Here is a 17,520-nt window from a genome sequence, read left to right as displayed (position 1 = left end):
CTAAGTTAGCTTGGAATAAGTTTTCACTGCCGAAACTTTGAAAACAGGCGTAAGTGGCTGGACACGCCCCCTTTTGGGAAAAAAATTCTGTTCCAAAGTTAAACTGTTCTAACTGACTAGAACTGGAGCAAACTAAATGCCGAGAATTTGAATTTCTAAGATACTCCGTTCTACACCAGTTGCTCCAAAAAATCAGGAGCAACTGAGGCCGAAACTTGGGCCCAAGATAACTAAGGAGCAGGCCATACGGGCTCTCGAGCCTGCTCTGCCATTCAATTAGATTATGGTTGATCTTATACCTCAACGCCACTTTACCACCCAATCTCCATAGCCCTTGATTCCCTTAAGAGTCCAAAAATCTATTTCGGCCTTGAATATATTCAACGGCTGAGCATCCGCAGCCCTTTGGGGCAGAGAATTCCAAAGATTCACAACCCTCCGAGTGAAAAAAAAAGTTGGTCATCCAAAACTCGGCAGCCTGTGTCCTAACTCGCACCAACTCCCGCTTAACCATTACCCCTGTGCTCACCGATCTACATTGGCTCCAGGTTAAGCAACGCCTCGATTTCAAAGTTCTCATCCTTGTTTACAAATTTCTCCATGGCCTTGCCCCTCCCTATCTCTGTAATCTCCTTCAGCCTCACAACTCCCCACAAGATGTCTGCGCTCCTTAAATTCTGCCCTCGACTATCCCTGATTATAACTGCTCAACTATTGGTGGCCGTACCTTTAACTGCATGGGCCCCAAGCTCTGAAACTCCCTGCCCAAACCTCTCTGCCTCTCTTTCCTCCTTCAAGACACTCCTTAAAACCTACCTCTTTGACCAAGCTTTTTGGTCATCTGCCGTAATTTCTTCTAATGTAGCTCGGTGTCAGATTTATTTGTTTTGTCTTAATACACTCCAGTGAAGCGCCTTGGTACGTTTTACTACGTTAAAAGCGCCATATAAATAAAAGTTGTTGCTGTTGTTATTGTTTGAGTGTGCCGTACCACCAATAATGAATAGACAGGTTGACGTTGGTTATTTGTAGCTACTGTACCTGCCGTACGCACAACCAATGACCGAGCCAGTCGCATTCCAGGACACACCGGTAACATGCAGCTGTCGCTCCTGAGCTTCTGGATAATGCAGCGTGTGCAAACACGAAACCTACAGCAGGAATTAAACAAAGAAACTTGTTAAACAATAATTACATAGGAGCCAGATTATGTCCTTGTTTCAGTCATTAAAATTAATCTCAATATCAAAGCTTGTGGAATCATATGGTGCGCAGTTATTGGTGAGTCAAATTGTGGGATTCAACCGCAGGAGCCTGATGTCTATCACTTTTTGACATGACAATGCCTTTGTTATCTCCAGACTTGTCTATTCCAACGCACTCCTGGCTGGCCTCCACATTCTACCCGACGTAAACTAGAGGTGATCCAAAACTCAGCTGCCCGTGTCCTAACTCGCAGCAAGTCCTGTTCACCCATCACGCCTGTGCTCGCTGATCTACATTGCACTCTGGTTAAGCAACACATCGATTTCAAAATTCTCATCCTTATTTTCAAATCCCTCCGTGGCCTTGCCCTTCTTTATCTCTGTAATCTCCTCCAGCCCCACAACCACCCGAGATGTCTGCACTCCTCAAATTCTGCCCTCTTGAGCATCCCTGATTATAATCACATCAACCACTGGTGGCCGTGCCCTCGCCCTCTGTTGCCTAGGCCCCAAGCTCTAGAACTCCCTGCATAAGCCTCTCTATCGCTCTTTCCTCCTTCAAGACTCTCCTTAAAACATACCTCTTTGACCAAGCTTTTGGTCACCTGTGCTAATTTCTACTTCTCGGTGTCAAATTTTTATCACATAATACTCCTGTGAAGTGCCTTGGGACACTGCACTACATTAAAGGCGCTATATAAATACATGTCGTTGTAGTTGTTCATGCAGTGATAAAAAAGACCACACCACCCCTGGACTTGGGACATTCCTGTCCATCAATCAACTTTCTATCATGTTTCTACGTTTTCTCTTGTACCATATGCCTGATTTTTTTTCGACAAACCCTCTTGTGAGGCACCTTATTGAACACCTTCTGAAAACCCACACACTCCTAATCTACTGCATTCCCTTTACCGATCCAGCCACCTCCTCAAAAGGACCCTAAAAATCAATCAAACAAGCTTTGTCTGTAAAACAAATCCGTGCTGGCTGTCCTGGATTTGTAAAAACTGATGCAAAATTATTTAATAGATCCACATCCCTTCACCCTCCCCCAGTTATACCCTCTCCCCACGCGACTTTCTCTTTTGTGGTTGTTTTACTTTTTATATAGCTACACTTAAGCCACTGACTTGAATAAGTCCGGATGTTTGGCAAACGGAAATGCTGACACTCATAGAATCATAGAAATTTACAGCACAGAAGGAAGCCATTTCAGCCCATCGTGTCCGCGCCAGCCGACAAAGAGCTATCCAGCCTAATCCCACTTTCCAGCTCTTGGGTCCATAGCCCTGTAGATTACGGCACTTCAAATGCATATCAGAGTACTTTTTAAACGCAATGAGGTTTCTGCCTCTACCACCCTTTCAGGCAGTGAGTTCCAGACCCCCGCCACCCTCTGGGTGAAAGAAGTTCTCAACTCCCCTCTAATCCTTCTATCAATTACTTTAAATCTATGCCCCCTGGTCATTGACCCCTCTGCTAAGGGAAATAGGTCCTTCCTATCCACTCTACCCAGGCCCCTCATCATTTTATACACTTCAATAAGGTCTCCCCTCAGCCTCCTCTGTTCCAAAGAAAACAACCCAGTCTATCCAATCTTTCCTCATAGCTAGTGTCATGTATTCAACTATCATTGTAACCCTTGTATAAGCTGACCTAAGTTGTACTCCTTGAGAACATTGACCACAAGGGGCGAACTTCTAACCTGGACTTCCGGGTATAAAAGGGGAAGCTACAACCACCTTCATCACTTGAGGTCTTGGTAATAAAGGTAACTGGTCACAGAATGACCTCTCAAGTATGGGCCTCGTGTGCATTTATACTGTATAGCAAGGACATATCATTGGCGACGAGAAACTGGGATTTAAACCATGCGAGCATGGCCACTAGCAGCACAGAAGAGATGTACTGTGATGGTGATGATTGGGACGACTTTATTGAGAGACTACAGCAAAGTTTTGTCACTACATAACATAAGAACACAAGAATTAGGAACAGGAGTAGGCCATCTAGCCCCTCGAGCCTGCTCCGCCATTCAAAAAGATCATGGCTGATCTGGCCGTGGACTCAGCTCCACTTACCCGCCCGCTCCCCATAACCCTTAATTCCCTTATTGGTTAAAAATCTATCTTTCTGTGATTTGAAAACATTCAATGAGCTAGCCTCAACTGCTTCCTTGGGCAGAGAATCCCACAGATTCACAACCCTCTGGGAGAAGAAATTCTTTCTCAACTCGGTTTAAAATCGGTTCTCCCGATTTGAGGCTGTGCCCCCTAGTTCTAGTCTCCCCGACCAGAGGAAACAACTTCTCTGCCTCTATCTTGTCTATCCCTTTCATTATTTTAAATGTTTCTATAAGATCACCCCTCATCCTTCTGAACTCCAATGAGTAAAGACCCAGTCTACTCAATCTATCATCATAAGGTAACACCCTCATCTCTGGAATCAGCCTAGTGAATTGTCTCTGTACCCCCTCCAAAGCTAGTATATCCTTCCTTAAGTAAGGTGACCAAAACTGCACGCAGTGCTCCAGGTGCGGCCTCACCAATACCCTGTACAGTTGCAGCAGGACCTCCCTGCTTTTGTACTCCATCCCTCTCGCAATGAAGGCCAACATTCCATTCGCCTTCCTGATTACCTGCTGCACCTGCAAACTAACTTTTTGGGTGTCCTTGGAGATGGAGCACGCGGTGTCCACCGGTACGCTCGCGGCCTTCCGCGAGAGGTGGGCACCGGAGGGACTGGAGTGCATCATCACGCCCGGCAACCAAATTTTAATTTGATTTTACGTTTTAAAGTTTAATTTGTTTTAATTGCCGGTGCTTTTAGTGTCCCCCTCCCCTTTTATAGGGGGCACTTGGAAAAATGTGATTTTAGCGCCCAAAAAAAAAGAAGAAAAAAAAAGGGCCTTGTAAATGTCTGGTGTGTCATCCAGGTCGGGTGGCACGGTTTAATGTTTTATGTTTTATAGGTAGACTCTAAAAGAGTTTCATGCACAAGGACCCCCAGGTCCCTCTGCACCGCAGCATGTTGTAATTTCTCCCCATTCAAATAATATTCCCTTTTACTGTTTTTTTTTCCCCCCCAAGGTGGATGACCTCACACTTTCCGACATTGTATTTCATCTGCCAAACATTAGCCCATTTCGCTTAACCTATTTAAATCTCTCTGCAGCCTCTCTGTGTCCTCTACACAACCCGCTTTCCCACTAATCTTTGTGTCATTTGCAAATTTTGTTACACTACACTCCATCCCCTCTTCCAGGTCACCTATGTATATTGTAAACAGTTGTGGTCCCAGCACCGACCCCTGTGGCACACCACTAATCACCGATTTCCAACCCGAAAAGGACCCATTTATCCCAACTCTCTGCTTTCTGTTAGCCAGCCAATTCTCTATCCATGCTAATACATTTCCTCTGACTCCGCGTACCTTTATCTTCTGCAGTAACCTTCTGTGTGGTACCTTATCGAATGTCTTTTGGAAATCTAAATACACCACATCCATCGGTACACCTCTATCCACCATGCTCGTTACATCCTCAAAGAATTCCAGTAAATTAGTTTAACATGATTTCTCCTTCATGAATCCATGTTGTGTCTGCTTGATTGCACTATTCCTATCTAGATGTCCCGCTATTTCTTCCTTAATGATAGCTTCAAGCATTTTTCCCACTACAGATGTTAAACTAACCAGCCTAACCTGCCTTTTGTCTGCCCTCTTTTTTTTTTTTAAACAGAGGCGTTACATTAGCTGCTTTCCAAACCGCTGGTACCTCCCCAGAGTCCAGAGAATTTTGGTAGATTATAACGAATGCATCTGCTATAACTTCCACCATCTCTTTTAATACCCTGGGATGCATTTCATCAGGACCAGGGGACTTGTCAACCTTGAGTCCCATTAGCCTGTCCAGCACTACCCCACTAGTGATAGTGATTGTCTCAAGGTCCTCCCTTCCCACATTCCCGTGACCAGCAATTTTTGGCATGGTTTTTGTGTCTTCCACTGTGAAGACCGAAGCAAAATAATTGTTTAAGGTCTCAGCCATTTCCACATTTCCCATTATTAAATCCCCCTTCTCATCTTCTAAGGGACCAACATTTATGTTAGTCACTCTCTTCTGTTTTATATTGAATGGCGGTGCAGACTCGAAGAGCCAAATGGCCTACTCCTGCACCTATTTTCTATGTTTCTATGTTTATATATCGGTAAAAGCTTTTACTATTTGTTTTTATGTTTTGCGCAAGTTTACTTTCGTAATCTATCTTTCCTTTCTTTATTGCTTTCTTAGTCATTCTTTGCTGTCGTTTAAAATTTTCCCAATCTTCTACTTTTCCACGAACCTTGGCCACCTTATACACATTGGTTTTTAATTTGATATTCTCCTTTATTTCCTTGGTTATCCACAGCTGGTTATCCCTTCTCTTACCGCCCTTCTTTTTCACTGGAATATATTTTTGTTGAGCACTATGAAAGAAGCTCCTTAAAAGTCCTCCACTGTTCCTCAATTGTGCCACTGTTTAGTCCGTGTTCCCAGTCTACTTTAGCCAACTCTGCCCTCATCCCACTGTAGTCCCCTTTGTTTAAGGAATGGTTGGGACAGGATTCGGCCGACAAACACAGGACTCATCTCCTGACGGTTTGTGGATCCAGAACGTACTCCCTGATGAAGGACCTTCTAGCACCAGAGAAGCCAGCGGACAAGACGTTCGAAGAGCTCAGTAAGTTGATCAGGGAACACCTTAAACCGGCGAGCAGCATGCACATAGCGAGACACCGGTTTTACACGCACTGGCGGCGAGAAGGGCAAAGCATTCCAGACTTCGTGGCAGATCTCCGGCGACTGGCGAGCCTATGTAAGTTCTCAGATGCATGCAGAGCGGAGATGCTGCGAGACTTTTTTTTATTGAGGGCATCTGGCACGCTGGGGTTTTCAGGAAACCGATTGAGACCAAAGACTTGACCTTGGAAGCGGTGGCTCCGATAGCCCAGACATTTATCTCGGGGAGGAAGAGACCAGAATGATGTATGACAAAAATCTTGGTTCAAATGAGTCAACATTGTTAACACGGCACACAGTTCTCTAGGCAGACAAGGGCAATCGGACATGCCCCAGCATGTAGTCGAACCCAAAGGGGGAATTCAACAGAGACAATGGCTAGCTGAACAACGATTCATGCCATCGCAATGGACAATGCAGCCAGTAATGTGGCCATCAACACCTGTTAATGGTGCGCTTAAGGACAGTCACAGAGACAGTCAGAGACGATCGACTGGTAATGGACCTTTTGTTTCCAACAACAGGGCCTCCAGCTCATGCTGGAGGTGTGGAGGCAAACACCCCACCAGAGCTTGCAGGTATCAGCATTATATCTGCAGAAACTGCAACGTCAGCAGTCACTTGGCGCGTATGTGCAGGAAGCCTGCAGCCAGGTTGATGTACGAGGAGAACGGGCCCGATGTAAGCCCTACGAGGCCAAATGAATACTGGAGGAAAATCGCTGGAAGCTGAAGTTCAGCGAGTTCATGTGGAGCACATATACAGTTCATATACCAGGACACCACCAATAATGATGAAAGTGCTCCTCAATGGCATCCCAGTATTAATGGAGCTAGACACAGGGGCCAGCCAGTCTCTGATGAATATCAAACAGTTCGAAAGGTTGTGGGTGTCCAAGGCCAGGAGGCCAAAGTTATTGCCGATTGACGCACAACTACGGACATATACAAAGGAGATAATTCCGGTGCTAGGCAGCGCCACGGTAGTCGTGACCCACAAAGATTCGGAGAACAGGTTGCCACTCTGCATTGTCCCAGGGGATGGTCCCGCACTACTGGGCAGGAGTTGGCTTGCTGTCATGAACTGGAAATGGGGCGACGTCAATGCAATTTCTTCTGTGGAGCGAGTATCATGCTCACAGGTCCTGGACAAATTTAACTCATTATTTCAACCCGGCATTGGCACTTTCATGGGGGCCAAGGTAGTGATCCACATAAACCCGGACGCCAGGCCAGTACACCACAAGGCCAGAGCAGTGCCGCACGTGATGCGGGAAAAGATAGAATGCAAATTGGACTGCCCGCTGAGGGAAGGCATCATCTCGCCAGTCAAATTCAGTGACTGGGTGAGCCCGGTCGTGCCAGTGCTCAAGGCGGATGGGTCGGTCAGGATATGTGGCGATTACAAGGCCACCATCAATCGGGTGTCACTCCAAGACCAGTATCTGCTACCGAGAGCGCAGGACCTCTTTGCGACGCTGTCCGGTGGCAAACTTTTTTCAAAATTGGACCTGACCTCAGCTTACATGACCCAGGAGCTGGCGAGTGAGTCGAAGAAGCTGACTACCATCATGACACACAAGGGGTTGTTTGAGTATAACAGTGTTAGTTCGGGATTCGTTTGGCCGCCACGATCTTTCAGCGAAATATGGAAAGCCTCCTCAAGTCGATTCCAAGGACGGTGGTTTTTCAAGACGACATCCTCATCATGGGTCACGATACTGAAGAACACCACAACCTGGAGGAGGTGCTACGCAGACTGGACCGGGTAGGGCTGCGACTGAAAAAGGCGAATTGCGTCTTCCTTAGCTCCAGACGTAGAATTTCTGGGGAGGAGGGTAGCAGCTGACAGGATCAGACCTACTGCGTCCAAAACGGAAGCGGTCCAGAGCACCCAGACCCCGCAACACAACAGAGCTGCGTTCGTTCCTGGGGCTCCTGAACTATTTTGCTAACTTTCTTCCCAAATTGAGCACGCTGTTAGAGCCGCTACACGTGCTCCTACGCAAAGGTCGCAATTGGGTCTGGGGGGACAGCCAGGAAAGGGCTTTTGATGGAGCATAACAAATTGCATGCTCTAACAAACTGTTAACATTATATGACCCGTGTAAGAATCTTGTTTTAACGTGCTATGCATCGTCCTATAGGGTCGGGTGTGTGTTGCAGCATGTGAATGCCAATGGTCAGTTATAACCAGTAGCTTATGCCTCCAGAAGTCTGTCCCAGGCAGAAAGGGGCTACGGGATGGTAGAAAAGGAAGCGCTAGCATGTGTATATGCAGTTAAAAAAAAAATGCACCGGTACCTGTTTGGCAGGAAATTTGAGCTGGAAACATAGAAACATAGAAAATAGGTGCAGGAGTAGGCCATTCGGCCCTTCTAGCCTGCACCGCCATTCAATGAGTTCATGGCTGAACATTCAACTTCAGTACCCCATTCCTGCTTTCTCGCCATACCCCTTGATCCCCCTAGTAGTAAGGACCTCATCTAACTCCTTTTTGAATATATTTAGTGAATTGGCCTCAACAACTTTCTGTGGTAGAGAATTCCACAGGTTCACCACTCTCTGGGTGAAGAAGTTCCTCCGCATCTCGGTCCTAAATGGCTTACCCCTTATCCTTAGACTGTGACCTCTGGTTCTGGACTTCCCCAACATTGGGAACATTCTTCCTGCATCTAACCTGTCTAACCCCGTCAGAATTTTAAATGTTTCTATGAGGTCCCCTCTCATTCTTCTGAACTCCAGTGAATACAAGCCCAGTTGATCCAGTCTTTCTTGATAGGTCAGTCCCGCCATCCCGGGAATCAGTCTGGTGAACCTTCGCTGCACTCCCTCAATAGCAAGAATGTCCTTCCTCAGGTTAGGAGACCAAAACTGTACACAATACTCCAGGTGTGGCCTCACCAATGCCCTGTACAACTGTAGCAACATCTCCCTGCCCCTGTACTCAAATCCCCTTGCTATGAAGGCCAACATGCCATTTGCTTTCTTAACCGCCTGCTGCACCTGCATGCCAACCTTCAATGACTGATGTACCATGACACCCAGGTCTCTTTGCACCTCCCCTTTTCCTAATCTGTCACCATTCAGATAATAGTCTGTCTCTCTGTTTTTACCACCAAAGTGGATAACCTCACATTTATCCACATTATACTTCATCTGCCATGCATTTGCCCACTCACCTAACCTATCCAAGTCGCTCTGCAGCCTCACAGCATCCTCCTCGCAGCTCACACTGCCACCCAACTTAGTGTCATTCGCAAATTTGGAGATACTACATTTAATCCCCTCATCTAAATCATTAATGTACAGTGTAAACAGCTGGGGCCCCAGCACAGAACCTTGCGGTACCCCACTAGTCACTGCCTGCCATTCTGAAAAGTACCCATTTACTCCTACTCTTTGCTTCCTGTCTGACAACCAGTTCTCAATCCATGTCAGTACACTACCCCCAATCCCATGTGCTCTAACTTTGCACATCAATCTCTTGTGTGGGACCTTGTCGAACGCCTTCTGAAAGTCCAAATATACCACATCAACTGGTTCTCCCTTGTCCACTCTACTGGAAACATCCTCAAAAAAAAAAAAAATTCCAGAAGATTCCAGACAGATCACAAACCCCCAATGTTCCTTTTGGCCAACAACAAGGCCATAAATGCGAATGCATCGGCCTGCATACAGAGGTGGGCATTTACGTTAGCCGCCTATGACTACACAATTCGGCACAGACCAGGCACTGAAAACTGCGCCGATGCACTCAGCAGGCTCCCACTAGCCACCACTAAGGGGGCAACTGAGCAATGATGCTGAGATGGTCATGGCTGTTGAAGCTTTCGAAAGCGAAGGCTCACCTGTGACAGCCCGTCAGATTAAAGTCTGGACAAATAAAGACCCGCTACTGTCTTTAGTTAAGAAATGTGTCCTGAATGGGGACTGGGCAGCCACGTGCGGGGCATGCCCTGAGGAATTTAAACCATTTCATAGGCGCAAGGATGAACTCTCGATTCAGGCCGATTGCCTACTGTGGGGAAACAGAGTAATCATGCCCCAGATGGGCAGAGAGGTGTTTAACCAGAGAACTTCACAATGAGCACCCGGGCATTGTCATGATGAAGGCAATTGCCAGGTCACATGTTTGGTGGCCAGGGATCGATGCAGACCTGGAACTTTGTGTTCGCAGGTGCAACACGTGTGCTCAGCTGGGCAATGCACCCAGGGAAGCCCCCCTTAGCCCGTGGTCCTGGCCTGCCAAGCCATGGTCACGCAGCCATGTGGACTACGCAGGTCCTTACATGGGAAAAATGTTTTTGGTTGTAGTAGACGCCTACTCCAAATGGATTGAGTGTGCCATTTTAAATTCAAGCACATCCTCGGCCATGGTAGAAAGTCTACGGGCAATGTTCGCTGTCCATGGTCTACCGGATGTCTTGGGCAGCGACAATGGCCTGTGCTTCACAAGCACTGAATTCCAGGACTTCATGGCAGGCAATGGAATCAACCATGTCAGAACGGCTCCGTTCAAGCCGGCCTCAAACGGCCAGGCGGAACGAGCAGTGCGGATAATCAAACAAGGGATGCTCAGAATCCAAGGGGCTTCCCTACAAAGCCGCTTATCATGCCTCCTGTTGGCAAATAGATCCCGACCACACTCGCTCACAGGGGTTCCACCCGCAGAGCTGCTAATGAAAAGGACGCTCAAAACCAGGTTATCCCTTATACACCCTATTATGAAAGAAATTGTTGAGAGCAGGCATCAGTCACAATGTGACTACCATGACAGGAATGCGAGGGCGCGATGTATTGATGTCAATGACCCTGTTTTTGTCCTTAATTACACTGCAGGGCCCAAATGGCTTGCAGGCACGGTGATTGCCAAAGAGGGGAATAGGGTTTTGATCGTTAAACTTACCAATGGACAAATCTGCCGCAAACACGTGGATCAAACTAAAAGGAGGTGCAGCAACCACATAGAAGAAGCAGAGGAAGAACACGACGTAGAGTTTATTCCACCACAGGTGACCGAACATCGGAACCAAGTGGAAGAGAGCCCAGTCACTGTGGGCAGTCCGGACAGGCCTGAGGCACCGCAAACAGCAGACACTCAGGCCAGCGGCCAACAACCGGAGCTTCAATTCAGGCGCTCTACAAGGGAGCGTAAACCACCAGAGACACTTAACCTGTGATCCCAATAAGACTTTGGGGGGGGGGGGGGGGGGGGGGTGTGGTGGGAGGTCAACTATCATTGTAACCCATGTATAAACTGACCCAAGTTGTACACCTTGAGAACATTGACCACAAGGGGCGAACTTGTGGGAGACACTCCTAACCTGGACTTTCAGGTATAAAAGGGGAAGCTCCACCCACCTTCATCACTTGAGGTCTTGGTAATAAAGATAACTGGTCACAGAGTGACCTTCTCTCAAGTATGGGCCTCGTATCCATTTTTACTGTATAGCAAGGACATATCAGCTAAAATTCTCCAGTCCAGGCAACATCCTCGTAAATCTCCTCTGTACCCTCCCTAGTGCAATCACATCCTTCCTGTAATGTGGTGACCAGAACTGCACGCAGTATTCTAGCTGTGGCCTAACTAGTGTTTTATACAGTTCAAGTATAACCTCCCTGCTCTTGTACTCTATGCCTTGGCTAATAAAGGAAGTATTCCGTATGCCTCCTTAAAGCACTTATCTACCTGTCCTGCTACCTTCAGGCATCTGTGGACCTGCACTCCAAGGCGACGCCCAAATGAAATTATTGGTTCCTGGACTTGTAAAGTACAGAAAAAAATATAAGAACATACGAAATAGGAGCAGGAGTAGGCCATATGGCCCCTCGAGCCTGCTCCGTCATTTAATACAATCGTGGCTGATCCGATCATGGACTCAGGTCCATTTCCCTGCCCACTCTCCATAACCCCTTATAGTTTAAGAAACTGTCTATTTCTGTCTTAAATTTATTCAATGTCCCAGCTTCCACAACTCTCTGAGGCAGCGTATTCCACAGATTTACAACCCTCAGAAGAAATTTCTCCTCATCTCAGTTTTAAATGGCCCCTTATTCTAAGATTATGCCCTCTAGTTCTAGTCTCCCCTGTCAAAGAATTCCTATTTATAATCATACATTTCGCATCCTCAGTGTAAAGTCCTTACTCTACAGTATGAAACCACACGAGGCACATTCTGGGGACAAGGTCACTCTGTGACCTTAACTCTTTATTCACAGGACTCCAAAGACGATGACCCTGCGTGGGACCTCCCTTTTTATACCAGTGTGATCTGGTAAGGAGTGTCTCCCACAAGTTCACCCCTTGTGGTCAAGGTGTGCATCTAGGTTGAGTGTATACAGTAATAGTGGTGTTACATTGTGGTTACATACATGACATCACCTCCCCCCCGCCCCCCCAAAGTCTTATTGTGATCATAGTTTTAGTCTTTCAGATGGTCTACGCTCCCTCGTGGAGCGCCACAGTTGGGGGTCGTTGTTGGACACTGACGTGAGTGTCTGTCACTCCGGCCTGACCGCAGGGACTGTCATTCTTCTGATTGCTCTTGTTGCTTGTTCATTGGCGGTGTTGTGAGCTCCATCTCATGGTCTTCTTCAGGTTCCTCCGTGTCGATGCTGAACATAGAAACATAGAAACATAGAAACATAGAAACATAGAAACATAGAAACATAGAAACATAGAAACATAGAAACATAGAAACATAGAAACATAGGTGCAGGAGTAGGCCATTCGGCCCTTCTAGCCTGCACCGCCATTCAATGAGTTCATGGCTGAACATTCAACTTCAGTACCCCATTCCTGCTTTCTCGCCATACCCCTTGATCCCCCTAGCAGTAAGGACCTCATCTAACTCCTTTTTGAATATATTTAGTGAATTGGCCTCAACAACTTTCTGTGGTAGAGAATTCCACAGGTTCACCACTCTCTGGGTGAAGAAGTTCCTCCGCATCTCGGTCCTAAATGGCTTACCCCTTATCCTTAGACTGTGACCCCTGGTTCTGGACTTCCCCAACATTGGGAACATTCTTCCTGCATCTAACCTGTCTAACCCTGTCAGAATTTTATATGTTTCTATGAGGTCCCCTCTCATTCTTCTGAACTCCAGTGAATACAAGCCCAGTTGATCCAGTCTTTCTTGATAGGTCAGTCCCGCCATCCCGGGAATCAGTCTGGTGAACCTTCGCTGCACTCCCTCAATAGCAAGAATGTCCTTCCTCAGGTTAGGAGACCAAAACTGTACACAATACTCCAGATGTGGCCTCACCAATGCCCTGTACAACTGTAGCAACACCTCCCTGCCCCTGTACTCAAATCCCCTTGCTATGAAGGCCAACATGCCATTTGCTTTCTTAACCGCCTGCTGCACCTGCATGCCAACCTTCAATGACTGATGTACCATGACACCCAGGTCTCTTTGCACCTCCCCTTTTCCTAATCTGTCACCATTCAGATAATAGTCTGTCTCTCTGTTTTTACCACCAAAGTGGATAACCTCACATTTATCCACATTATACTTCATCTGCCATGCATTTGCCCACTCACCTAACCTATTCAAGTCGCTCTGCAGCCTCACAGCATCCTCCTCGCAGCTCACACTGCCACCCAACTTAGTGTCATCCGCAAATTTGGAGATACTACATTTAATCCCCTCATCTAAATCATTAATGTACAGTGTAAACAGCTGGGGCCCCAGCACAGAACCTTGCGGTACCCCACTAGTCACTGCCTGCCATTCTGAAAAGTACCCATTTACTCCTACTCTTTGCTTCCTGTCTGACAACCAGTTCTCAATCCATGTCAGTACACTACCCCCAATCCCATGTGCTCTAACTTTGCACATCAATCTCTTGTGTGGGACCTTGTCGAAAGCCTTCTGAAAGTCCAAATATACCACATCAACTGGTTCTCCCTTATCCACTCTACTGGAAACATCCTCAAAAAATTCCAGAAGATTTGTCAAGCATGATTTCCCTTTCACAAATCCATGCTGACTTGGACCTATCATGTCACCTCTTTCCAAATGCACTGCTATGACATCCTTAATAATTGATTCCATCATTTTACCCACTACCGATGTCAGGCTGACCGGTCTATAATTCCCTGTTTTCTCTCTCCCTCCTTTTTTAAAAAGTGGGGTTACATTGGCTACCCTCCACTCCATAGGAACTGATCCAGAGTCAATGGAATGTTGGAAAATGACTGTCAACGCATCCACTATTTCCAAGGCCACCTCCTTAAGTACTCTGGGATGCAGTCCATCAGGCCCTGGGGATTTATCGGCCTTCAATCCCATCAATTTCCCCAACACAATTTCCCGGCTAATAAGGATTTCCCTCAGTTCCTCCTCCTTACTAGACCCCCCGACCCCTTTTATAACCGGAAGGTTGTTCGTGTCCTCCTTCGTGAATACCGAACCAAAGTACTTGTTCAATTGGTCCGCCATTTCTTTGTTCCCCGTTATGACTTCCCCTGATTCTGACTGCAGGGGACCTACATTTGTCTTTACTAACCTTTTTCTCTTTACATATCTATAGAAACTTTTGCAATCCGTCTTAATGTTCCCTGCAAGCTTCTTCTCATACTCCATTTTCCCTGCCCTAATCAAACCCTTTGTCCTCCTCTGCTGAGTTCTAAATTTCTCCCAGTCCCCAGGTTCGCTGCTATTTCTGGCCAATTTGTATGCCACTTCCTTGGCTTTAATACTATCCCTGATTTCCTTTGATAGCCACGGTTGAGCCACCTTCCCTTTTTTATTTCTATGCCAGACAGGAATGTACAATTGTTGTAGTTCATCCATGCGGTCTCTAAATGTTTGCCATTGCCCATCCACAGTCAACCCCTTAAGTATCATTCGCCAATCCATCTCAGCCAATTCACGCCTCATACCTTCAAAGTTAGCCTTCTTTAAGTTCTGGACCATGGTCTCTGAATTAACTGTTTCATTCTCCATCCTAATGCAGAATTCCACCATATTATGGTCACTCTTCCCCAAGGGGCCTCGCACAACGAGATTGCTAATTAATCCTTTCTCATTACATAACACCCAGTCTAAAATGGCCTCCCCCCTAGTTGGTTCCTCGACATATTGGTCTAAAAAACCATCCCTTATGCACTCCAGAAAATCCTCCTCCACCGTATTGCTTCCAGTTTGGTTAGCCCAATCTATGTGCATATTAAAGTCACCCATTATAACTGCTGCACCTTTATTGCACGCACCCCTAATTTCCTGTTTGATGCCCTCCCCAACATCACTACTACTGTTTGGAGGTCTGTACACAACTCCCACTAACGTTTTTTGCCCTTTGGTGTTCTGCAGCTCTACCCATATAGATTCCACATCATCCAAGCTAATGTCCTTCCTAACTATTGCCTTAATCTCCTCCTTAACCAGCAATGCTACCCCACCTCCTTTTCCTTTTATTCTATCCTTCCTGAATGTTGAATACCCCTGGATGTTGAGTTCCCAGCCCTGCTCATCCTGGAGCCACGTCTCCGTAATCCCAATCACATCATATTTGTTAACATCTATTTGCACAGTTAATTCATCCACCTTATTGCGGATACTCCTTGCATTAAGACACAAAGCCTTTAGGCTTGTTTTTTTAACACCCTCTGTCCTTTTAGAATTTTGCTGTACAATGGCCCTTTTTGTTCTTTGCCTTGGGTTTCTCTGCCCTCCACTTTTCCTCATCTCCTTTCTGTCTTTTGTTTTTGCCTCCTTTTTGTTTCCCTCTATCTCCCTGCATTGGTTCCCATCCCCCTGCCATATTAGTTTAACTCCTCCCCAACAGCACTAGCAAACACTCCCCCGAGGACATTGGTTCCGATTCTGCCCAGGTGCAGACCGTCCGGATTGTACTGGTCCCACCTCCCCCAGAACCGGTTCCAATGCCCCAGGAATTTGAATCCCTCCCTGCTGCACCATTGCTCAAGCCACGTATTCATCTGAGCTATCCTGCGATTCCTACTCTGACTAGCACGTGGCACTGGTAGCAATCCCGAGATTACTACTTTTGAGGTCCTACTTTTTAATTTAGCTCCTAGCTCCTTAAATTCATTTCGTAGGAACTCATCCCTTTTTTTACCTATGTCATTGGTACCAACGTGCACCACGACAACTGGCTGTTCTCCCTCCCTTTTTAGAATGTCCTCCACCCGCTCCGAGACATCCTTGACCCTTGCACCAGGGAGGCAACATACCATCCTGGAGTCTCGGTTGCGGCCGCAGAAACGCCTATCTATTCCCCTTACAATTGAATCCCCTATCACTATCGCTTGCCCACTCTTTTTCCTGCCCTCCTGTGCAACAGAGCCAGCCACGGTGCCATGAACTTGGCTGCTGCTGCCCTCCCCTGATGAGTCATCCCCCTCAACAGTACTCAAAGCGGTGTATCTGTTTTGCAGGGGGATGACCACAGGGGACCCCTGCACTACCTTCCTTGCACTACTCTTCCTGCTGGTCTTCCATTCCCTCGCTGGCTGTGGACCCTTCTCCTGCAGTAAGACCAACTCGCTACACGTGATACTCACGTCATTCTCAGCATCGTGGATGCTCGAGTGAATCCACCTTCAGCTCCAACTCCGCAACGCGGACCGTCAGTAGCCGGAGGTGGACACACTTCCCGCACATGTAGTCGTCAGGGACACTGGTGTTGTCCCTGTGTTCCCACATGGTACAGGAGGAGCATATCACGTGACCGAGCTGTCCTGCCATGACTTAACCCTTAGATACACTTAAATTGCCGACAACAATGTTAAAAGTTACTGACTAATAAAGAAAAACCTTTTTTTTTTTACTTGGTCCAGATGCTTACGGCATATCTGACCATTGTTGAGTTTTACTACGATGACCCTATTCCCCTCTTTGTCAATTACAGTGCCCTCAAGCCGTTTGGGCCCCATGGCGTGTTGAGGACGAATACAGGATCATTTATTTCTATACATCTCCCCCTCGCATTACGGTCATGGTACTCGTTTTGTGACTTGCGCTTGCCCTCAACTATGTCGGTCAGGACTGGGTGACTGAGGGACAACCGTTTCATTAGTAGCTCTGCGGGCGGGACCCCCATGAGCGAGTGCGGTCGGGATCTATATGCCAACAGGAGATGTGATAGGCGGCATTGCAGGGAGGGTCCTTGAATCCTGAGCATACCTTGCTTAATGATTTGGACCGCACGTATCGCCTGGCCATTGGAGACCGGCTTGAACGGCGCAGTCCTGACGTGGTTGATGCCATTGCCCGACATAAACTCTCGGAATTCGTAGCTTGTGAAACATGGGCCATTATCACTAACCAGGATGTCCGGCAAGCCATGGGTTGCAAAGATCGCACGTAGGCTTTCCACGGTGGTGGATGACGTGCATGAATTCAGAATGATGCACTCGATCCATTTCGAGTACGCATCTACCACAATAAGGAACATGTTACCCATGAACGGGCCCGCGTAGTCAACATGAATGCGTGACCATGGCCTGGTGGACCAGGGCCAAGGGCTGAGCGGGGCCTCCCTGGGAGCATTACCCAGCTGG

The 17,520-nt window shown here is 47.1% G+C and overlaps 1 protein-coding gene across 1 annotated transcript in view; it reads right to left on the bottom strand.

The window, feature by feature from the left end:
* The window catches only part of dync2i2 (dynein 2 intermediate chain 2), a 70,293-nt gene that overhangs the window by 34,248 nt on the left and 18,525 nt on the right, over positions 1-17,520 (bottom strand). The window contains exon 2 of the mRNA XM_070863682.1: positions 1,042-1,151. Within this exon, the coding sequence (XP_070719783.1) occupies positions 1,042-1,151 (110 nt within the window). The remainder of the gene's footprint in view (positions 1-1,041; positions 1,152-17,520) is intronic.

This window comes from Pristiophorus japonicus, chromosome 20 (assembly GCF_044704955.1).
Source record: "Pristiophorus japonicus isolate sPriJap1 chromosome 20, sPriJap1.hap1, whole genome shotgun sequence".
NCBI classification, from domain to species: Eukaryota; Metazoa; Chordata; class Chondrichthyes; family Pristiophoridae; genus Pristiophorus; species Pristiophorus japonicus.
This window is presented reverse-complemented; position numbering and strand designations above follow the sequence as displayed.